At 36.9% G+C, this 22,226-nt stretch overlaps 2 protein-coding genes across 4 annotated transcripts; both read left to right on the top strand.

Moving 5' to 3' along the window:
* Positions 1-5,803: 5,803 nt before the first annotated feature.
* Positions 5,804-8,428, top strand: LOC18426699 (E3 ubiquitin-protein ligase WAV3). Its single transcript, XM_006833341.4, has 2 exons — positions 5,804-6,108; positions 6,501-8,428. The coding sequence occupies exons 1-2, from the start codon at positions 5,836-5,838 to the stop codon at positions 8,181-8,183; spliced, it is 1,956 nt and encodes a 651-aa protein (XP_006833404.1). The 5' UTR covers positions 5,804-5,835; the 3' UTR covers positions 8,184-8,428.
* A 9,464-nt stretch (positions 8,429-17,892) lies between these two features.
* On the top strand, positions 17,893-22,219 carry GULLO3 (D-arabinono-1,4-lactone oxidase family protein). 3 transcript variants are annotated; one of them, XM_006833342.4, is made up of 3 exons: positions 17,893-19,066; positions 20,168-20,423; positions 21,096-22,219. In XM_006833342.4, exons 1-3 carry the CDS (start codon positions 18,404-18,406, stop codon positions 21,908-21,910), a joined length of 1,734 nt encoding a protein of 577 aa, XP_006833405.1. In that variant the 5' UTR covers positions 17,893-18,403; the 3' UTR covers positions 21,911-22,219. The 3 variants fall into 3 exon arrangements, with proteins under 3 accessions (XP_006833405.1, XP_020518302.1, XP_088722858.1); XM_020662643.2 differs by having other exon boundaries at positions 17,893-18,988; XM_088866732.1 differs by having other exon boundaries at positions 18,126-18,640.
* Positions 22,220-22,226: the final 7 nt, after the last annotated feature.

Raw genomic sequence — 22,226 nt, forward strand, 5'->3', positions numbered from 1 at the left:
CGATGAGCTCCTTTTACGACGGGAACCAGTGTCCGCAAAATTCAACCGGAAAGGTTAAATGGATATGGCCCGGAAGCGGTTTAACCGACCTAATTGGTAAACCAGTCGATTCAACCGTACTAACCGGACAAGTCCCGAGCGATCAAAAAAGTGTTGAAAAAAATAAAAAAGATACAAAACAATATACTAAAATATGAAAGGCATATAAAGAATGACTAAAATACACTCAAATGAAGATGAAAATTAATGAAAAAATAGATTTTAACGAATTGATTTGTGCCTAGGGATATTTTTAATGTTTTTTGAAAAAGATGGGAAAATGTAAAAGTGAATATTAATGACCAAAACAATTTTTAATCTTTACCGTAATGTAAAGAATATTAAAACAGTGTTAAAAAAATCGACTCGACCAAGGTAATCGGGACCTGCAGAGGCGAGTTACTCAGGTGAGTCTGAGTAACTCGCCCAAGTCCAACTCAATTTAAAAAAAAAAATGAAGAAAAAATAAGCTATTTATAATATAGGCCCTTCTTTTATCAAACTAGTAGTAAATGGACTCGCCCAAGTCCAACTCATTTTTTTAAAAGAAAATGAAGAAAAATAAGTTATATATAATATAGCCCCTTCTTTTATCAAACAAGTAGTAAATGGTTAAAAAGCTAGCGGCAGAGTTCGAATCGTGATTGAGATAAAATTTAATCATCAAAGCTAACCAATAAATCATTCTAATATGTCTAATATAAATTTGAAATAGTATTCTATTTAAAAATTTAAAATACCGATTGATCACCAAAACCGTCCAAAACCGAACTGACAATTAGATCACTCGGTTTTGCATACACTGACTAGAACCACTATATTGAAGATAAGATGAAGGTTTATAGACAGTGGAATTGCAAGCTCCTACATAGCTAGCGTGAGAGTTTTGATGTGGCTGTTTGGACAGAAAAGAGCCCTCACTATAGATCAATTACATAATAAAGCCATGATCATTACATCTGGTTGGATCTGGGTCCAACTCAGGTGCATAGACCAAATGCTAATTTGGACTCCTAATTTCAGGACTGGTGGGCAGCTTATATGGAGGATCCTATTCGCAGCGGTCCTTTGGAATGTCTGGAAAGAGAGGAACATCAGAATTTTTTAGGCAAAAGGATAGACATAGCTCAAGTCTCTCATGCTATTAAAAACTCTATCACAATTTAGGCACAGGCTCTACCTCTTTTTTAAACTATACTCTAAGAAAATCTCTTCACTCCTTTTAAGAAGATCATCTCTTTAAAATGATGGCAACATACTCGATCGAGTTTTTGGCGAGCACCTCTGGACCGTTGGGTCAAGTTCCACTGGAACGTTGGGTCAAATTGAACGTTGATGGTAGTGTTAGACTTGAGGAGCAAGTAGTGGGTTATGATGGTCTTCTGCGACATTCAAATGAAGCCATTTATTGGTCCTACCATGGTCATTTGCATTTCTATGGGATTAATGAGGATTAATGAAGCAAAGTTATGGGATTTAAAGTTCGGAATATCCAAGCTGCACCCTAGCCACTTGCACTTGAATATATAAAAGGTGACTCTACAAATGTCATAGCACGGTACATCCACCCTGAACACATGCTTTGGTTTTGGATCTCTATTATGGATGAGATTACACCTGCCTTGCAGGGGAGAGAAGTAATAATATACAGGCCGTTGTTCGCAAATTGAGCCAGTCCAACTTGGAACCAGTTGGTAAGATTAGAACTGGGCACTAGCCGATCCTATTTTGGTGCTCTGGCATGATATTTCAAAAAAAAAAAAAAAAAAATTCAAAATAAATATTTAAAATCCCAAAAAAAATAAAGAATTTATTTGTAATGTGTTTTTGAATGCTTTTTTTATCATTTGGAAAATATTGAAAAGTGTTTTGGTCACAATACTTATGTTTACATTTTCCCATCTTTTTAAAAAAATTTAAATATAGCCTTGAATATAAATCGATTTTTTAAAATCCGTTTTTTACTAATTTTCAAAATGTGTTTTGTTTAATCATGCTTTAAATATATTTTTCATATATTTTTTTAATGTTTTGTATTTATTTTTTAGACCGGCTGGAACCTACCGGTACTCAGACCCGTCCCTTGGCCGATTTCTGATGATTGTTCGATTTTTCGAGTACTGATACAAACACAAACACAATGCGCATGATAGAGAATCTGATCGACTAGCCAAGGAGGCAAATAGACCTTTGCTCCCTTTCATCTCCTCCCATCTCACTTGTATCACATATGTCGTCTATTCTCCCTCTTATTTTCTCCTTTCCTAAGGGAGCACTTCACTTTTTCCCTATTTGTTGTTGTATTTCTTTATTTTCTCAATGAAAATTATTTACTGCTTAAAAAAAAAAAAGAAAAAAAAGATATATGTCCTTTTCATTCATCTTTGAAATTTGCACCTTAAAGTTTGTAATAGTGTTTTGAAAATTTTACATGTATATCCCCTAGAAGATTCTCTTATTTAAAATTTGCCCCAAAGTTTTATTTTTTTTTTTCAACTAAATTACTCCTACGTCGTGTACTTTTTTTTCTCATAAATTTGAACCTTAGTCAAAAGATTTCCTACTCTCGCAGGAGTACACTCTCCATTTACTCCGTCGGGTAAAATTTACTCTAGGGATGTCTTTTTTATCCCAAGTTTTGGGGATGTGATCTCTAGAATCAGGCAAACGACCTCAAAAAAAAAAAAACAAATTTCAACTCTCACTCTCTATGTGCCTAAAAATAAATCATGCCAAGATTGCACCAGAGCCATCCAATTTTTGGAGGTAATAATCTAGATGCTTTATGAAATCAAAATCTAAAATTTTTCATAAAAATAATCATCTATTTACAACTAGATGCATCTAAAATTTTTCATAAAAATAATCATCTATTTACAATTAGATGCATCCCGAAACTTCAAATTAGGAAAAAAAAAAAGAGTAGATATCTCTTAAGTTAGTGTTTTGCCCAAGGGAGTAAATGTATAATATGGCTCCTGAAGGGATATAGTATTCACGCTTTAAATCTATGAATTTATGTGAAATATCAACTTGTTGGACCTTGAAAGTCCCTATGCAAATTTTTACATAAATCTTTCCCCATTCGAACTTTCTATATGCAACGTTTTTAAGCTAATAAAATATTAGAGGACCCAACAACGATATTATATCGATGGAAAAGATGCCAATTGCTACGCGTCCTTATGATGAGCTTAGGACCTTCAAAGTCTAAAGCTGTATATTAATAAAAACTAACTTTAAACATTTAAAGAAATAAGTTTACGATAAAAGAAGAATTAAGCTTTAGACTTCCAAAGTTTGAAGGGTCATCGGAAACAACGACTTGGGCCGAGTACTCCGCCGAGGCCTTAGCCAAGTACTTGGTAGGAGTTGGGCCGTGGGCTAGCCAAAAAAGTGTTTAGAAATAACAAATAAAAAAAAAACCAAGAAAAATAGTAAACATATGTTTAAAAGTAAAATTAAACAAAATACATCTAAACGAGGTTAAAAAATTAATGAAAAAATACATTTTGGAAAAATCAATTTGTGCTGGGGATATTTTAGAAATAATAAATACTTTCCAATATTTGTCAAGATGATAGAAAACATAAAAAATTATGTTATAAATAAATTTATTTTTCGAAATAAGAGTGTCCAGATTTTGTTGAGTATAATGATAAATTATTCCATAGTATGAACACCCTTACATAATCTTTATAGGGTGCTCATATTATAGAGTAATTTATTATTATACTCAACAAATTTTGTAGACTTCTATACCCTTGTTTTGTTATATAGAGCATTTTTTTAATAACTATATTTTTGGTCATTAGGAAGAAATGACATAATCCACATGAAATGTAATATCACTCATATGGAGCACACTAGTTGTATTTAAAGATCCATGTACAACACAAAAATATATAAGTGTCCAATTTTGTTGAATATTACCAATGCCTTTCAATCACCCATATATAAAGGCTCCATTTCTTCATTTTATTTCTTTTGATATAATTGTACCATAATCTCTATATCCTTTCTTTTGATATAATTGTACCATAATCTTTATATACTTTGTAACCTTCTTTCTTATTAATGAAAAATGAATAATGGATCCCATTGATTTATCAAAAAAAAAAGAAAGGAGCTCATTTAATGTATCTTACGCTTATTTCTTGTAGATGCCTCTTTGAAAAGCCTTACTATCATTTGTCTGTTTCTCTTTTCGCAAGATTGAAAATTTTGTTTTGTTTTTAGTGATAAGTTAGTTTGTAGATTGTTTTTAATAATATCTTTTGCTCTTGTCAAAAACAAAGTCCAAAATCCTTGAGAAGGTCAGAACAAGGCCTGGCCTCAAAGAGGCAAAGTATGTTTTAAAACTCGGTGACTTTTTATTTTGATTGTCAATTGTAGAATCAATTCCAGAACGGTATGAGTCTCAACTTTTATTTTCTTTTATTTCTTTTTTATTGTCCTTGGTCCCCCTTAACCCCCATAAACCTCTATATTAATTTTTATTTTTTTTAATTTTTTTTGTAAATCACCAATCCAAATGATCAGCAAACAATCCAAATTTCATATCTAGCCGACTCAAATAGATATCTAGGGTAAACGATCTACTCCACCAATCCATGTTTTTAAACACTGCAGAAAGGTCGCACATAAATCTCACCAAAAGTAGCAAGTCTAGCAGTTGGAAAATCCTTAATTGACCATCCCGACCTCACCATAATGGATATGAAGAAAGAGGATTTCAAGCCCTAAGAACAAATAACCTTGTGAAAACATTATATGCAATATTTATTTTCATGTGTTTACATATCCACCAAACTTCTTCCTTTTTAAAACTTCAAATTATGTGAGGGATTATATACAATGGGACCATTTACCTTTGATACAAGGTGGTCACAATTACTTACAACCACTCGATGTGAAATTTAATAGCTTGGATGTGTAACAAAATTCAAGAAATTTTTTTTTTGAAGTTTGAGCTTGGTCAATGGAATAATTGCAGCCACTCAATTTCACATTCAATGTTCACCACCTTGTACCAAAGGTAAATAGTCTCATTCCATACTTTCTCATTATATAATCATGGTTGAAAATATATTTTTAAGCATAGGGATTCCAAACATTGCATATAATTGGATGGTTCAATTAAAGATTTCCAAAAGTATATTGCATATATTTCAATATGCTACGAGGCTTACTTCTAAGGGGTGGCTATGGGTCGGGTCGGGTCGGGACTCAAACCCTGATCCGACTAGACGCGGACCCAAATAATATTCAGGTCCCATATTTAGATCCAAAACCGACTCGTCGGCCCCAATTTTTGAACCCACATCTGAATCCGCATTGAGTTGGTCTTGGGTCGGGTCCGGTTTCATAGCCATCTTTTCACTCCGTACATACATTTTTCCTGAAATATTCTGGAGAACACTCGAGTCAAACTCGTTATTGACAATAACGGGAGGGGCTCTCATGTCACTTTCATAATCATTACCATCAAGAAACTCACCATGTCTTGTCACCGTCCCCAAACAAACAGGGGCATTCTCGTCATTTCGATCCACTCCTGAAAAATATTTTGTAACATTTTTCTTACGATTATATATATATATCATAATTATGTATATCCAGTGAATTTAATGCCCCATTAAACCACTAACTAATCCCACTTATTTTTTAATATTACTTACTAAAAAAATTAATTTCTTGACTATTTGATTTATTTTCAAATTTCTCTGATCTTATTTATAGACCCAAAATCCTCGACTTTTTTCTCGAAAAAACCAGAGAGAGGGGGAGCGAGATATGGGAGCGGGATGGATAAGAGCCAAAATAGCCCTAGGTTTAACGTCTTGCACAACGAATTCCGATCGTCGACGTCATGATTCCAGCCAATGCTCACCGGAAAATGACAATGAACGGTCGGATACTGTTAAAGATCCTGGTTCCGGCGAAAACCCGTCAGAAAATGCAACTCCGGTAACTACGCCTAGGGTCCTGTCCCAGAGCGCTTCTTCGAGTCCGAGGCTCCATTGCCGTACGCAAACGAGTAGTAGCCCTCGCCTCCAACTCCCAAAGGTAAATTAATGGCTTTGAATTTCAGTTATAGAGAAGCAATGGATTTGAATTTTGGGAATTTGTGGCGCATTTTTTTCTTCAAATTTGCAAGAGCTTTTTGTTGATTGATGGGGTTGGTTTTTTATCCGTATTTTACTTTGAATTCGTTTCTTAATTGGTTAGTCCAATAAATTTCAATACAACACTAATTTTTCCCGAGTCTCCGTGATTAAAATGGCAATTACCTTTGATAATTTTGCTGATTTCTTCTCATTTACTGCGTTTCCTCTCTATTTTGGCCATTGAAATGGCGATTTTTTTTTTCCATATTTTGCCAATTATGTGCTTTCTCTCTGTCTCTCTCTCTAAAAACAGGTATTAATCCTTGTTCCTCTTTCTCTCTCTAAAAACAGGGCACTTGCGGGCTATGCCTACAAGCCACAAAACCTGGGCAAGGCCTCGCCATCTTCACAGCCGAGTGCTCCCACTCCTTCCATTTCCACTGCCTCGCCTACCACCTCAAACGAGGACATCACACATGCCCCCTCTGCAACTCCAAGTTGGCGCACGTGCCTATCCCCTCCCTCGACGCCAGTTCCCCACGTGTCAAGTCCTTCACACGAGACAACTCTTTGACAGGTGAGAACCACCGAGAGATCAGGGTCTACGACGACGACGAGCCGCTTCACGACAGAAAGACCGGCCGGTTCTTCCCCATACCTGAAGCCGATGACGAGTTTGAGGTCGAGGCCGCAAGGCGGGAGATCAGGGAGAGGAGGGCCGTCCGATTGAGCCTCTTGCCTGAATCCAACGGCCCCAAACTGTCTGAGGATTTTGGCGTTTTAATACGTGTCAGAGCTCCTAAGGGTTTTGCCACCGGCTTTCGCAACCCAAAAACCGGTTTTCAAGGAGGAGGAACCGGCTTTGGAGGCCAAAACGGTTTTGCGGGACCGAATTTTCGGCCGCCGGTTGATGTGGTGGCCGTCGTTGACGCTGGCTCAAGCGTTCGAGCTGATGAGTTTCAGAGTGCCAAGAGATCGGCTCGGCTCCTCGCTTCAAGCCTTGGCTCGGGTGACCGGCTCGCTTTGGTGGCCTTTGCATCGTCTTCAAAGCGTCTCCTCCCTTTGATGAGGATGTCGGCTCATGGCCAGCGCGCTGTAAGCCGGGCAATGGACCGGCTCGGTTCCGGCTCTGGAGATGATGGCTCCGCTCTACTTGAAGCCGTAAAGAAAGCCCGCAAGATACTCGACGACCGTCGAGAAAGAAACGCAACGGCGGCTATCATAGTGCTAACGGATGCTTGCCACTCATCGCGAAACGCCACGCCACGTGGCTCCGCACCATTAGGCAATGTCGGTGCCCCAATCCACATTTTCGGATTCGGGGACGTGACTGGAAATGACTTCTCATCGGATGGCTCAAGTTGCACGATCTTGCAAGTGCGAGACGAGGAGGATTTCTCTCGCCGAGTTGCCAGAAATCTGACGTTCGTCGCCTTGGATCTAAGGCTCGAGATCGAATGTGACGGTACGGCCGCAGATATTACTGGCGTGTACTCGGCGAGTAGATCGCGGATCCACCACGGCAAATCATCGGCAATCATAAAAATCGGCGATCTGCACACCGAGGAAGAGAGAGAGATGCTTGTCGAGCTCAGATTTCAAGCCAAAATCCCGCCGAGCCTCTTAGCCGTTAAATGCTCATACAAGGACCCACTAACCAATGAAACGACCACGGGTGAGTGGCTCGAGATGACATCATCGACACGCGGCGATGATGTCAGCACTGCAGAGGTGGAGAGGGTGAGGGGCAGGATGCGGGCAGCTTGGTGGGACGGGAGCCCTAGGACTGGTGGCGGCCGCGGCTGTCGGATCGAGGGCTCCACTTGGCGGGACGCGAGCCCTAGAATGGGGGATCCGGCGGCCACCGCTTCTCTGTTGGATACGGTGATGAGGTCTCAAGTGGACTCGAATGGGGAGCCGCTCACTCCGACATCGGCATGGCGTGCGGCGGAGAGGCTGGCACGTGTGGCATCGGCGAGGAAGTCTCTCAGGCCTTATGGGGACCTCCATGGGCTCGAGAACGCTCGCTTCTAGTCGATCTTTCCACGTCAGCAAAACTGTTCATTCATAAAAAAAACTAAAAAATGACTACAGGCTCCCGGAGATGTCAGCTACAGTATGGAGTGGAATTTGAGGCACACGATAGCACGTGAGAGTAACATTTCTGTGAATAGGAGAAAGAGATATTGGAGATTGGAAAAAGAGCGGGGTTCTGTAAACGAATTTGTCTTTGTACTTTTGTTAAATTTTCAGTTATATTTCTTCTTTTTTTTGTCTAATTTATTTGTTGATTTTTTTTTTTTTTCTTTTTTTTTTTTTTTTTTTTTGTTGGTGGTATGCTGAATCATGGTTGTTGTTGGGTTGGATGGCTAAGTGAGGAGGGTTTAGTCTTAATGTATGTTCATGATTGAGTTGACATTGGCATAAAAAATAAAAAATATGGGGAACAATTTTGGTGGAACTTAATTTTATTTATCTTCTCTAAGGAAATTTAGCTTGATTAACATGGAGGTGGACCTTGATTGATGACCTTCTTGATCTTCTCCAAGGAAAATTAGCTTGATTCGTTTCTCTTCATAAACGCTCATATGTTTAAAGCTGTTCAAAACTCAAAATGAAGACCTTAACTTTTCTACTCAGATTCATGTCCACCCAAAGCTCGGAATCAGACCCCTACTCTTTTGTTTGGCCTTATTGTTATCATCATTAAAGTTTTTTTTCAACTAATTGGGACTGATTACATAAATCTCGGTCCACCATTTTGTTCTATCAAAAGTTATATGCTATCAGTGTGCCTATAAATTCCCATATATTTTTTCAATATCTTTTCTTCTAGTCCGATTCCAGTCCATCTAAACTCGAGTAAAATTTGAGTCAAACCATACTACTCTTCGCAAAGAAATTGAAAGACAAGCTAAAAACCGACAGAATCAAGGCAATTCTTGGTTTCCTCCACTTGAATTAGCCTGGCTTCCAATCCTGAGCCGACTCAAGCAATTCTTCAGTCTGATCTACTCTAAAGAAAGCCTTTCTCTATAATGTTTGGGTATTTTTATTTATTTGCCATTATTGAGCAACTAACCTCTTGACTTGTCATCAATAATTTTTCCTCTTGGGGGCTTAAATAATTAGGTACTTCCACATTGTCTATTTCCTTATAATAATTAATTTACCAAAATCTACATCATCGCATAAGAATAAATAAAATGATGCTGTAATAATTTTGGGTGTCCTAAGCAATGTTTTTAAAAACTGCCTCGGTACTTGGCACTTGGCCGGTAAGTAACTCGGCCAGCAACACAAAACGAATGAAAGGTTAACAAATTACAAAAAATTATTTAAAATCAAGCAAAGTTAAAAGGGTTAATAGGAAACATGGGGGAGGAGGTGGGGAAGGTATGGAAGTCTTCAAATGATATTAAAAACTAGCAAAAATCTTTCTAAAAAATGTCTCTAACCAATTTAGTAGTATTATCTACTCTATTATATTTTTCACTTTTTTTTTATATATATTTCAGTGTTTATTTGGGCTTGGCAAATCGGGCACCCAAATCGCCCCTCACTCTCGTTGCCATTAGGGATTGGCCAAGGCCAAGTAGACTCAGCCGAGTCCCATAACATTGTTCGTAAGTCATATAAGAATAATTATGATGGAAACTAAGTTGTAGAATTTCCTTTTGTTCTTGTCAAAATAAGATTTACCAGTGCCCAGTGCCAAAAATATGTTATTGTTCCTTCTTTTATCATTCATAAAAGAAAATGCATATTATAAGACAATTTATTTTTTATATGAGGAAGAACATTATTGATTATTAAATCCAGTTGTTGGCGATATATCATTGATTGGGCACAAAATCTAAAAAAAAAAAAAAATTGAACGCTGTAATACACTTTCAATCTAGATTTCACCAGCATTTTGGGACCTAGCTCGGCCAAGGTACTTGGCCCTTGGCCGAGGCAAGTTACTCGGGAGAGTTCGGGTAACTCATCCGAGTCCAAACCAAGTTAAAAAAAATAAAAATAAAGCCCAAAAATTTAATATATATTAACATGATTTCCAATATATTTATATAAAACATAAAGTGGCGTATTGGTTATCTTTACCACCCTTGCACGCCTCTAGGTTCACGGGGCTAATTACAAAAAAAAAACAGAAAAAAAAAAAAAAACAAAAACGACATGAGGCAATGTTCTCGGGGAGAATGGAACCCACAACATAATCAAGAATAGCGATACACGCTACCCAACAAACAATTTGAACATTTTCATAGCTTAACAATTTGAACATTTTCATAGCTTAACAATTTGAAAACGTTTATATGACGTTGCAACCTTAAAATGTAGAACTATGGAGGCATCTAAAAAATCTATTGTAGGAGGTTGTTTTATTGTTGAAAACCCTCTAATTGAACATCTTGACGTCAAGATGTATGATTATGAAGGAAAAAAGGATTTTGAATTCCAAAGTGTATCTTACAACACTTTATCTAGATCATACATTTTCAAAATTCTCACATGTTTCTACTTGATTTTAACCATTTTTGGAGTTTGGAATTTTATATTCAAATATGAAAATAGATTTTGAGATAATCCCAAGAATATTTTACATCAAAATTTTAACCATTTTTGGAGTTTAGAATTTTATAATCAAATATGACAATAGATTTTGAGGTAGTCCCATGAATATTTTACATCAAAATTATATGTTATGATCAAATGTGAAAGTGCGCCTTAATTGGATTGTTTAAGGTTGCAACTTTATGGAAACCACATCTTTATATATATATATATATAACAAATACCTACATGATGTACAACCGCCTTGGGAAAAACTCTCATTGTCTTATAGGGTGAGGCCGAGTAACTCAGCCGAGTCCGAGTGACCTTGGTCGAATCTTGAAACTTTAGATTTCACTTCCAATGACTAATAGTGATTGTAATCTCTTTGTAACAAAAATCAATGGCTTTATTCTATATAATCCCTTTCAAAACGGAAGAGGGTTCATATATAATTGGACTATCACCTGTTATAGGGAGTATCAAACTTAATTTCGATGAGAGCTCATTAGGAAACTCATGCCTATCTAGGGTTGGGTGAATTTTGCGTGACACAAATGGAGAGGATCTTTTGTTTTGCCGGCTCATGTGGGGAGGCAACGGCTAACGAGGCGGAACTGGCTGCGTTAGAGTGTGGAATTCAGATTTTGACTCAAAAAAATATCAAAATGCCATGTATTGTCCTTGAATGTAATAAATTGGTATAAAAGATTTCCAGGCCACCATGGAGTCTGAAGAGGAAATGGCTAAATATAATGGATGTATGCGAGGGTCTCCAAATCTCATTTCTGCATGTATATAGAGAGGCCAACGATATTGTTGATGGCTTGGCAAAACGAGGGGTGTCTATGCATAATTTGTTTATTTCGGATGGTTTTCCTTTTTTATTGGTTATAATTTTGACTGATTAATAAAGCGTAAGTAATATTGTCAAGATAAATAAATAAATTTTGATAGCCTTTTATTACAAAATGACGCATCCCAACCATCCATTTCACATCGGTTTTACATTTAAAATAGCTTTGAATTCATTCCCTTAGTATGACATAGTTGACGTTTTTAGCATTCTCATGTGCGTAGTCATTGAGATGGGACCAGTTGGAAGGCTAATGGGTTTCTTGGGCAAAACGAAAAAAATTAATCTGGTTGAAAACTGAATGTTTGATTGGTCGGACTAGCTGGTTTTGATTAAGTAGACCAACTAAACAACGTTGCCATTTTTTTGTATTTTTCAATTCTAACTTTTTTTATTTTTTTATTTAGAAAAAACCAAAATCTGTCCAATTCAAGCTCCGATTAAACACGTTTTGAGTCAGTCTTTTGACTTGTGGAGGCACCCTAAGTTTTGGCTAAAGGAATTTCATGTATCACACATACCGTGAAGCTTGGGCGGGCGGGGTGAACCAATTGAGCTTTTCCCATACCAGGTCAGCAGCTTGTGTTTTATTTTAGCGTGAGGAATCCTCTAGGCCCCATTTGGTTCCCTGAAAATGGGTGTCACAGGGAGATACTTCTCCTGGAATTAGTATCTCCTAGAATTGACATCTTCTAGAATATCGGTATTTGTTGTTTGGATAGCATTAGATAAGAGATTTGAAACATGTTGTTCATGATTTGGATTGTATAAATATTATTGTGTTATAATAATATTTTATAATATAACAATTATAATATTTATATATATATAAATAAAAGAGACTACAAAACCCCTATGAGAGAAAATGAACAGTATTTTCACCTATAGGCTCGGCGCCGTCTGATTTTTTTAGATGGTGTGGATTAAAGACCGTCACGAACATAGTATGTCCATGGAGGACAATCACGGATATAGCATGTCCATGACGGGATATTTTTTCACGTAAAATTAACGCAAAAAATATACAGGGACTGCCATGACTCCCATAGCTTCGTAGTAGTTTTTAGGTAAAACCGTCGCGGACATAGCATATCCGTAAAGGGGACAAAACGCTGTAGCAATTCGCTTATAAGCATTTTTAATACTTTATATATATATATATATATATATATATATATATATATATATATAGATGGATGCGGTTTGCATAGAGCCTAGGCTCTAAACAATCAAATTAGAGCCTACCTTCAAATAGTGTCAAGAAATGTGGTTTCAATACTGAAAATATTTGTGATAGCCTTAAAATATATTTTCATCTTTATTTATAAAATTTAAAGCTTCAAAAATAGTGTAGATCGACAGATCTATGAAAACTTGAAAATTGGTGGTCCAAAAATGCATTATAAAGTACACTATTTCCAAAACTTGAAATCTATTTTTTCTCATGTTCATGCATCTTGATGTCGAGATGATCAATTTGAGTATATTTAGGTATCAAAACAACCACTTCTAGTGAAATTTTGAGGTAGGCTCAAATTTGATTGTTTAGAGCCTAAGCTCTATATAAGAATAGTTTCTATCTACCTATTTGTAGAAACATCAACAATTACTTTGTGAAGCTTTTAAGAAATTATTATAAAGAAAATTTAAAGTATGGCCATAGGTGCACTTTGAAAGTTCTTTGAAAAAGCAAGTATGTGTCATGAATAAAATTTAAAAACATTAAAACTTCAATAATTGAAAAATGGGATTGTATAGTTTGGGACTATTTATCTTTCTTACCAGGTGGTCACAATTACTCTTAGCCTAGATGTCAAATTGGATGGCTTAGGGGTGTGTCACAAAATTCAAATTTTTTTTTTGGAACTGAGTCTAGTCAATGGCATATACTTACAACCATCTCATTTGAAAACGGAAGGACCAGAGTGAGTGTGACCTCTTTGTGCTAAAAGCAAATGGTCTCTATATATACTTTTCTTTAAAAATATAAAATATTTTAAAGCTAGATTTGTATTGTAATCTCGTAATTAGAAAAGAAAGCACAAAATATTTGAAAAGGAAAAGGTAATTTTGAAAGTATTTGTAAATTTAAAATTTGTAATTACAAAAAAACAATGATAGCATCTTTTTTAAATATGGAATTTTATTGGAAATACAACTTTGGTATTTCTGCAATAAAGAGAACTTGTTTTGCTGTAAAGCTTTAAATTTTGAAAATAAAATTTTTAGTATTAAAAAATTCTTTAAATTAGTTGTAAACAATTTAAATAGTGTCAAAAAAATCAAAATTTAAAATGTATCTAAGTAATATCCTAGTATATAATAATATTATGTAAAATATCCTAATATTATATCGTAGTATTGTTAATGTTATATAATAAGCACTATATTGTTAAGTATGAGAATCTCCCACCCTACCCCTACTTGTTCCATCTTTTCAATTTACGGTGCATGCATGTTCCTAAAATCATGGGTAATGAGATAATATTTATGTATCTGATTGGATTTCTTAAAGAAAACAAAAGCCATATTTGTCTCCCATTTTGATGATCTCTTTAGTAATCCACCAAGGCTTTTCAAAATTGATGGAGACGTTCAACTGTCAAGGCCCTTCTTAAATTATCATCTGAACATATTCCCTTATCGTCAAACACTAGCAATGTTAGTGGAGTACCAAAACTTTTTCCTATGGAGCTGGGTGGTTGGAAGTGGAGGAAGTAGTAGATCTTATTAGAAATACTTGCGAAAACGCAATCACCTAGGGCTCAATGGATTTTCAACTTCACAAAAAGCTCGTCAATGTGAAACACAAAATAATAATGTGGAAAAAAGAAATCACGTATCAGTTGAGATAAAAATTAATAGAGCGTTATTGGACATTTAGCTTCTAGATCAAAATATTCAGGATTTGAGTATTTTAACATAAGATTTTTTGTTGGAAAGGAATACCTTGTTTGCCTCTCTTCATGATTACCTAAAGATGGAGCAGATTTATCAGAGGTAGAGTTCAAGAGTTAAATGGTTAAAAACATGAGATCTTAATACTAAACTTTTTCATACCATTGCTAGTGCCCGAATGAGACAAAATGATATTTTTGGTCTCACAATTCCAAGCATTGAAGTTAACAATACAATAGAGGTGGAAAATGACATCATTCAAAATTTCTTGAAAGCTTTCACTTATGAGCTTATGTTCATGCCTAGAATGGGAGGTGTATCTTTTACAGTTTTGCCTGTTAATATGATTTAGTTAGAGTTAGATGTCTCTTTTGTTGAGCTTAGAAAGGTAACTTTCGTGTTCCTTGGAGATAAGTCACCTAGACTAGATGGTTTTTCTCTTCTTTTCTTTCAAAAATTTTGGCCCATGGTGTGTGGGGAGTTGTTGGAGATGGTTAGAGGATTTTTGGCAAGGGTTGAGCTATATAAATTCGTTATTTCAACCTACATTGGCTGATTGCAAAAAAATTTGTCATTGCAAGACTTAGCGATATTCGTCCAATAAGCCTTTTAACTAGTCTCTACAAAATAGTGGAAAGACTTCTAGCAAAACATCTCAAGATAGCCTTACCTCTTATTATATCTGATCTTCAGTCTATGCAGAGTGCTTCAGTCTTAATAATGCGTAATGTGGAAAATAGGGTTAATTTCTCTAGCGTTAAGATCCCTCAAGGGGGACCATATGTATCTAATTTATACTATGCAAATGACACTTTAATCTTTTGTAAGGATGATTAGACTCAAGTAAGAAATATTGGTAGATTTATGATATGTTGTGAAGTTGCTTTGCGTTTGAAGGTTAATTTTAGAAAAACATCATTGAGTGGAGTATGTTCCAATGATCATATGGTGGCGAGGTTAGCAAATATTTTGGGCTGTAGGGTGGGTGTTTTCTCCATTACTTATTTGGGGATACATATTTCAAATTCAAGATTATCCTACTCTGTTTGGGATAAAGGATAGTACAAGTAAAATTGGATTTTTGATATAAAAAATACTCATCTTTGGGGGAAGCATAATGTTGATTAATTCATGCCGGGGCAATCTTCCTATTTATCATATGTTATTTTTATAAATGCCAAATTCAATTACTAGAAAGATTGAATGTATAATGCGCAATTTCTAGTGGGATTCTTTTGAAGAAAAGAAATATCATCTTTTGAAATGAGATAGAGTCTGTACCCCTAAGAAAGAGTGTGTGTGTGGGTGGGGGAGGGGGGTTGGGTATTAGAAAGATCTTATTGGTCAACAAAGCCCTACTTTGTAAGTGGTAGTGGAGAAGTTTACAGTTGAAGGATCAATTATGGTGTCAAGTTTTAATTGTCGAGTATGGGCAAGATAGGCACGGGATGTAGATTGGTAGACGTATGGGTGACGCTAATACTTCTTGTTTGTGGAAATCTATCTTCTCCTGTAAGCCTCTAGTTGAGAGAAATATCCGATGTATTGTTGGTAAGAGGGATCATATTTCCTTTTGACATCATAAATGGTTGAGGGATAGGCCTCCTAAAGTTTTTTTACCGGAGCTTTTTTATAAGTTCTCTCAATCAAATGCTAAGGTTGCTTATGTTATGGAAATTTCTGGGAACCGAGTGGTGTGGAGCATGAACTTCTTGTATAATACGTTACATGACAGATTGTTTACTTAATATTTTAGTCTTTTATAGGAGTTGGGAGAATTATATATCCCACATGATGTGGAAGATGAATTAGTTATGGTCATTTAATGTGAGATCTGTGTATAGATTACTCTTCCATAATAGATGGCATTGGACCTTGCCTGTCTTAAGTTTGGAAATGATCTATCCCCCACAAAGTTAAGATCTTTATGTAGTTGACAGTTCAATAGAAATACCTTACTGTGGATGATTTGATTAAGAGAGGCAAAGTACTCCCAAATGTGTACTCAATGTGTTGGAGTGATGGAGAATTTGGTGCTCATTTATTTTTTCGTTGTTCCTTTGTTTCAAGAATATGAAGTTGGTGCCTACAACAGTTGGGGGTGAGGATTGCCATGCCTCAAAATATGTTACGCATTATCATTCAATTAGGTTTTCCCTATTTGCATAAAATTGGAAATGTGATTTGGAAAATTCTAGGCGAGTTATTTTGTAGGAAGTGTGGAAGGAACGAACCATCGGACTTTTGATGGTAGTTTTGTCCCTTGATAGAGTTCTTCACAATACTAAGCACATTTTGTGGTGTTGGCTATCCATTAACAATGAGGGATGGGGTATTTTGGAAGTGGATGTTTTGCTTAATCCATCTTCTATACTCAATATGGAAATAGTGAAATGTCGCCGTAAGTGTAGATGGTTGCCACCAATGCAGGGTTGTTCTATGCTTAATTTTAATGGGAGTTCATATAGTAACCCTGGTCAGGCATTGGAGGGATTGTGAGAGATTGGAATGACGATGTAGTTTTTGCTTATGTTGACCTATGTGGGGTCAATAGTGCCAATTTAGCTGAATTCTCAGCTCTTCATGGATCAAATATCTTTAAAGAGAATAATGTTGGGAATTTTTGCCATATAAAAGGTGATTCATGGAATGTAATCAAATGGTGCAATGCGTGCTTTGGCAGTTGAGATTGATTTGATTACAAGTTCTTGACTTGGTGGGATCCCTTGCGGTTTCTTTTCATCATGTGTATAGAGAGGCTAGTGATATAGCATATACCCTTGTTGAGAGGGGTTCGGCTTTATCATCAATTGCCATCTCGAAAAATGTAAATTCTTTATTGTGACTCCCTTTTATTAAATAATAGTTTTACAATTAAATAAAGGAAATAAATCTTTTATATTTATATTTGAAAGCTCCACTATATTTACCCTACACAATACGCAATCTCTTTCACAATTACCTGCCCTATACTCTCGAGCAATAGGGTGTAGTTTAATTTAACAACAGATACCTAATCCTTAATATAGCTTAATATACGTATTATAGAATGGAATAAGTATTCTTCTATTTCATTTATTAACTGTTCAAAAAGAATATATAATTTCCATTTTGCCTTGTCTCTACATAATGATAGGAATAATTTTCAAACCTAAAATAATTATGAGGATACCAAGAAAAAAGAACTCAGAAAAGGCCAGAGTTAGCCCTACATAATGCTCTGAAGTGCCAATCAAAGAGTCAAAGAACTCAGCCCGTAGCACTATACGTCCCACCCACCAACAAGAGAGAATTGCTTAAAAAGATTTTGATGAAAAATGTGGTACTAAAAGCCAAAAGTCCAGCTTATATTGAACCTCTTGAGACAAAACATGGGCCCTCCAAATTTGGCTAATTAAATTCTCAATTGGGAACCACCCCAAAAATTGCTTCAAGAGAAACAAAAGAATGCCCCATCTCTCTGTCCAATTGCTTGCTTGCTTGCATTGAAACAGAAGAAAGGCCCCTCTCTCTGTCCAATTGCTTGCAGTGAAACAAAAGAAAGGCACCTCTCTCTTTCCAATTCCTTGCAGTGAAACAAAAGAAAGGCCCCTCTTACTGTCTCTCTCTCTCTTGCAGTGAAACAAAAGAAGCCCTTCTCCCCTCTCTCTCTCTCTAAGTGAAACAGAAGGAACCCCCCTCTCTCTCTCCTTGCAGATAAAAACCTTCTCTCTCTCTAAGTGAAACAGAAGAAACGCTCGTCTCTCTCTCATTTCTGGCATTTAAACGACTCCGTCTCTCTCTCAGTGAATGAGAGACCTCTCTCTCAAAGTCAATGAAACGAAAATCCTTCTCTTTCTCTCATGGCTTGCAGTGAAATAGAAGAACCCCATCTCCCCCTCTTCTCTCTCTCTACTCTCTCATCCAACAAAAGCCAACAATCCTGCCAATAAGAAGATGAACCATGGCCTTCCTCAACTCCCTCCTAACCCTAACAATATTTCTATCAGCCACCACAACTTTTGCCAAACCTCCTGCACCACCCTTGACATGCGACACCATCGGCTGCAACCTCACCAATGGCTATGGCACATGGGGTGATAGGAGACCATGCAAAGCTTTGAAAGCCTTCTACCCCACGACCGAAGAAGAGCTCAGATCCACCATAGCTGAAGCTGTAAGGCAAAAACTTAAAGTCAAGGTAGTCAGCGGATTTTCCCACACTATACCAAAACTAGCATGTCCTGATCTACCTGAGAATTCCGTAATTATAAGCACCAGAAAATACAATTCCGGTATAGAGGTCGACATAGGTAAATCCACAGTCACAGTTGATTCAGGGGTTGGATTAAGGACCCTGATCGATAAGTTGGAAGAGGAGGGGCTCAGCCTTGTTGCATCTCCTTATTGGGAGGGGGCTAGTTTAGGTGGGATCATCAGTACAGGGGCACATGGTAGCTCTTGGTGGGGTAAAGGTGGAGGTGTCCATGACTATGTTGTAGAGCTCCGAATGGTTGTCCCCGCATCGGCTTCTGAAGGTTACGCAAAGGTCGTAGAGATGGATATCAGTCACCCGCTGTTAAATGGGGTTACGGTCTCGCTTGGTGTGTTAGGGGCCATTTCAAAGGTACGTTTGTGTGCATGTCTGTATTTTGTTTGCATGCGTACATGGATATGGATGCATGCACACATGGATATGGATGCATGCAGACGTATGTCTCAAAAGGGTAGGGCTGAGAATGGGTCTATATCCATGGCATCTGGATTTGGATACGAAAGGATACATGGGATTCAGATCCAATTCCAGACCTGATTAGATCCAGAATATTAGTATCCTAATCCAGATAAAAAAATATGCATGGGATCCCTATCCAAATCCAGACCCAATCAAATACAAAAAAATATTTTATATATTATTTTATATTTATGGAAATAATATAATATATGTGTGTATATATAAAACAACATATAATATTTCAATAATTGGGTCGGATCTGGCATCGGATCCAACTCTACAGATTTTGGATGCGGATCCAACCCGGCCGATCCAAATATTAGATCTATACCTGGATCCAGTTAGGGTCTGAAATTCAGTTTCAGATCCAAATCAGGAAAATTCGCAGCCCTCAGAGAGAGAGAGAGAGAGAGATGAGGTCCATTCTCACTAGCACCAAGTTGATGCTGAACCCCTAAAATAGACATGTCCACTCCTACAAAACGGTTTCAAATGTGAACTCTCTCCAAACACACCCTGTATTGAAAACTAAAATATAATCCCAATTGTTTGTACGTAATAAATGGATCTAAAGATTCTATGCTCCATGAAAGCAATGCTATCCATTTATTCCTTGGATAAAACCCACTCTGGGAGTATTTTTTTAGGACCAGAAATCGATTTAACCTCTTTAACCAAGCAACTAAAGTCCTAAACAAAAGAACTTCAAATCACACCCCACATATGCCTGAAAAATCAGCGTAGACCATCCAAATCATTGAGGATGAGATCCAAGTATTGAAGAACTCAAATTCCATTTGTTTAATAAGAATAATCATCCTAGGATTCTTAGATGGATCCCAGAATTTCAGATCGCAAAAGTCTTCCCAAGCTGTTTTATCCCCAAATCAACTGTATAATATGCTCCCTGGGGTGCACAGTAGCACTCTAAACATATGGGCACTACTTGCATATATTTCATAATGTGTTCTCACCTGGGATTCTCATTCACAGGTAAAACTGTCTCTAGAGCCTGTATTCAAGCGAAGTGTAACCAATTTATACAAAGACGACACCCTTCTCGAAGAAGAATTCATGGATCATGCAAAGAAACACGAATTCGCAGATATCACCTGGTACCCATCTCAGAAGAAGGTTGTGTACAAGTCTGATGATAGAGTGCCCCTAAACACTTGCGGAAATGGTGTAAATGACTTCCTTGGCTTTCGCCCCAATGGTGCTTTAGTCTCTGCTGCAGTGAGATCCACAGGTACAATTTTCAACATACAACTCTGTCGCACATACACATACACACACTCTCTCTCTCTCTAATAGAGAATGTGACGAGAGAGGTTTACTAAGATTTATGGATGGTTACATGACTATGCATAAGCAAACTCTAACTAGAGAAGATCTCTCAGCCTAAACTTTAGCAAGTTTCACAGAGTTTATCAACAACACTAACCATTTTACCAACAACAAAGGATATATCCTTTCCTATTGATTCTCTCATCCCAATCCAATATTTCTAGAACCATTATGTTCACAACTGCCACTGTCATTGTATTTCCTTAAACTTCTCGGCATAACCTGGCATATATTCTCACATTGTATCTGCACTTTACTGAAAATATTTCATATATTCTCACTTTGTATCTACACTTTACTGAAAATGTTTCTCTTTTCCTCGGTCATCTGAGCCCCTCATCTCTACCACCAAGGTGCTTTTGACAAATTATCAACCTAGTGTTACCGACTCTAGCACCAAGCATATCTCTCTATCATTCCATACAACACTATTTTCGTCGTAATCTAAGTTGCACCATTTGGTTTTCATAATCCACGCACACATGAGACAGCAACTAAACCCTGAAAGAGTAACTAGTAGACCAATAACTGGTTTTTCTACTGATAAACCTTTTCTCCCTATGTGATTGTACAGAGAAGGCACTTGAGTCAACAAAGAATGTCAAAGGGAAATGTTTGATGGCAGCGACTGAACTGGCATATAAGCAAGTAATAGCCAACGGTTTGAAAAACAATGATTTGATTTTCACTGGTTACCCAGTTGTGGGTATGCAGGGAAAAATGCAAGCCTCTGGTTCTTGCTTGAATTCACCCGAGACAAGCACTGACACATGTCCATGGGACCCAAGAATCAAAGGACTCTTCTTCTATGAAACAACTGCTATATTTCCAGCACCCAACTTCCGAGACTTCATCATAGATGTGAAGAAACTAAGAGACCTGAAACCTGAGAACTTTTGCGGAGTCGACATATACAATGGGTTCTTAATAAGGTTTATAAAGGCATCTGATGCCTATCTAGGCCAGTCAGAGGACTCTGTTGTCGTGGATTTCAATTACTATCGAGCAGATTCACCTTTGACACCTAGGTTAAATCAGGATGTATGGGAAGAAGTGGAACAAATGGCTTTCTTTAAATACTCTGCAAAGCCACACTGGGCCAAGAATAGGAAGCTCGCTTTTGCTGGGGTGCAACAAAAATATCCGAAGTTTAAGGATTTTGTTGCTGCTAAAAAGAGGATAGATCCAGATGGTGTGTTTTCGAGTAAGTGGTCTGATGAGATACTATTTGGGACAGAAACTCCCAAGAGTGATGGGTGCGCATTGGAGGGTTTGTGTATTTGTTCAGAAGACAGGCATTGTAGTCCACAAAATGATTATTTTTGCCGGCAAGGTCTTGTCTATAAAGCGGCTCGTGTGTGCAGATATTCACCTTCATCAGAGGCCTGATACAATCTAATTCAGAATTGGTCCCTGAAAAGTATGAACAGCATGTAACAATCGTGCATGATAGGAGTAACCATTCCCTTACAATTTTTTGTGTGATGATAGTATATGATAAAAAAATTTTTCGTGAGCAAATATTCAAATAGCATAAGATATTCTTAAACATAAATGGTTGTAAGTATTTCATAAGTATATTTCTTAAAATTCACACAGTGGAAGTTCTAAAAGTAACACTGGGGTGCCCAAGTGTTGTTGCAGTCATATTGTAACATGTACGACATAGTAGTGGCATTTTATTGGTTCTGGTTGAAATAGCTTG

This window comes from Amborella trichopoda, chromosome 5, assembly GCF_054954075.1.
Source record: "Amborella trichopoda isolate Santa Cruz 75 chromosome 5, AtrichopodaSantaCruz75HAP2 v2.0, whole genome shotgun sequence".
Lineage (NCBI taxonomy): Eukaryota > Viridiplantae > Streptophyta > Magnoliopsida > Amborellales > Amborellaceae > Amborella > Amborella trichopoda.

Coding starts and splice junctions, on each gene's coding strand:
- LOC18426699 (XM_006833341.4), top strand. CDS start 5,836: ATGGGAGCGGGATGGATAAGAGCCAAAATAGCCCTAGGTTTAACGTCT. Junction 6,109..6,500: donor CTCGCCTCCAACTCCCAAAG/GTAAATTAATGG, acceptor CTCTAAAAACAG/GGCACTTGCGGGCTATGCCT.
- GULLO3 (XM_006833342.4), top strand. CDS start 18,404: ATGGCCTTCCTCAACTCCCTCCTAACCCTAACAATATTTCTATCAGCC. Junction 19,067..20,167: donor TGTTAGGGGCCATTTCAAAG/GTACGTTTGTGT, acceptor TCTCATTCACAG/GTAAAACTGTCTCTAGAGCC. Junction 20,424..21,095: donor TGCTGCAGTGAGATCCACAG/GTACAATTTTCA, acceptor GTGATTGTACAG/AGAAGGCACTTGAGTCAACA.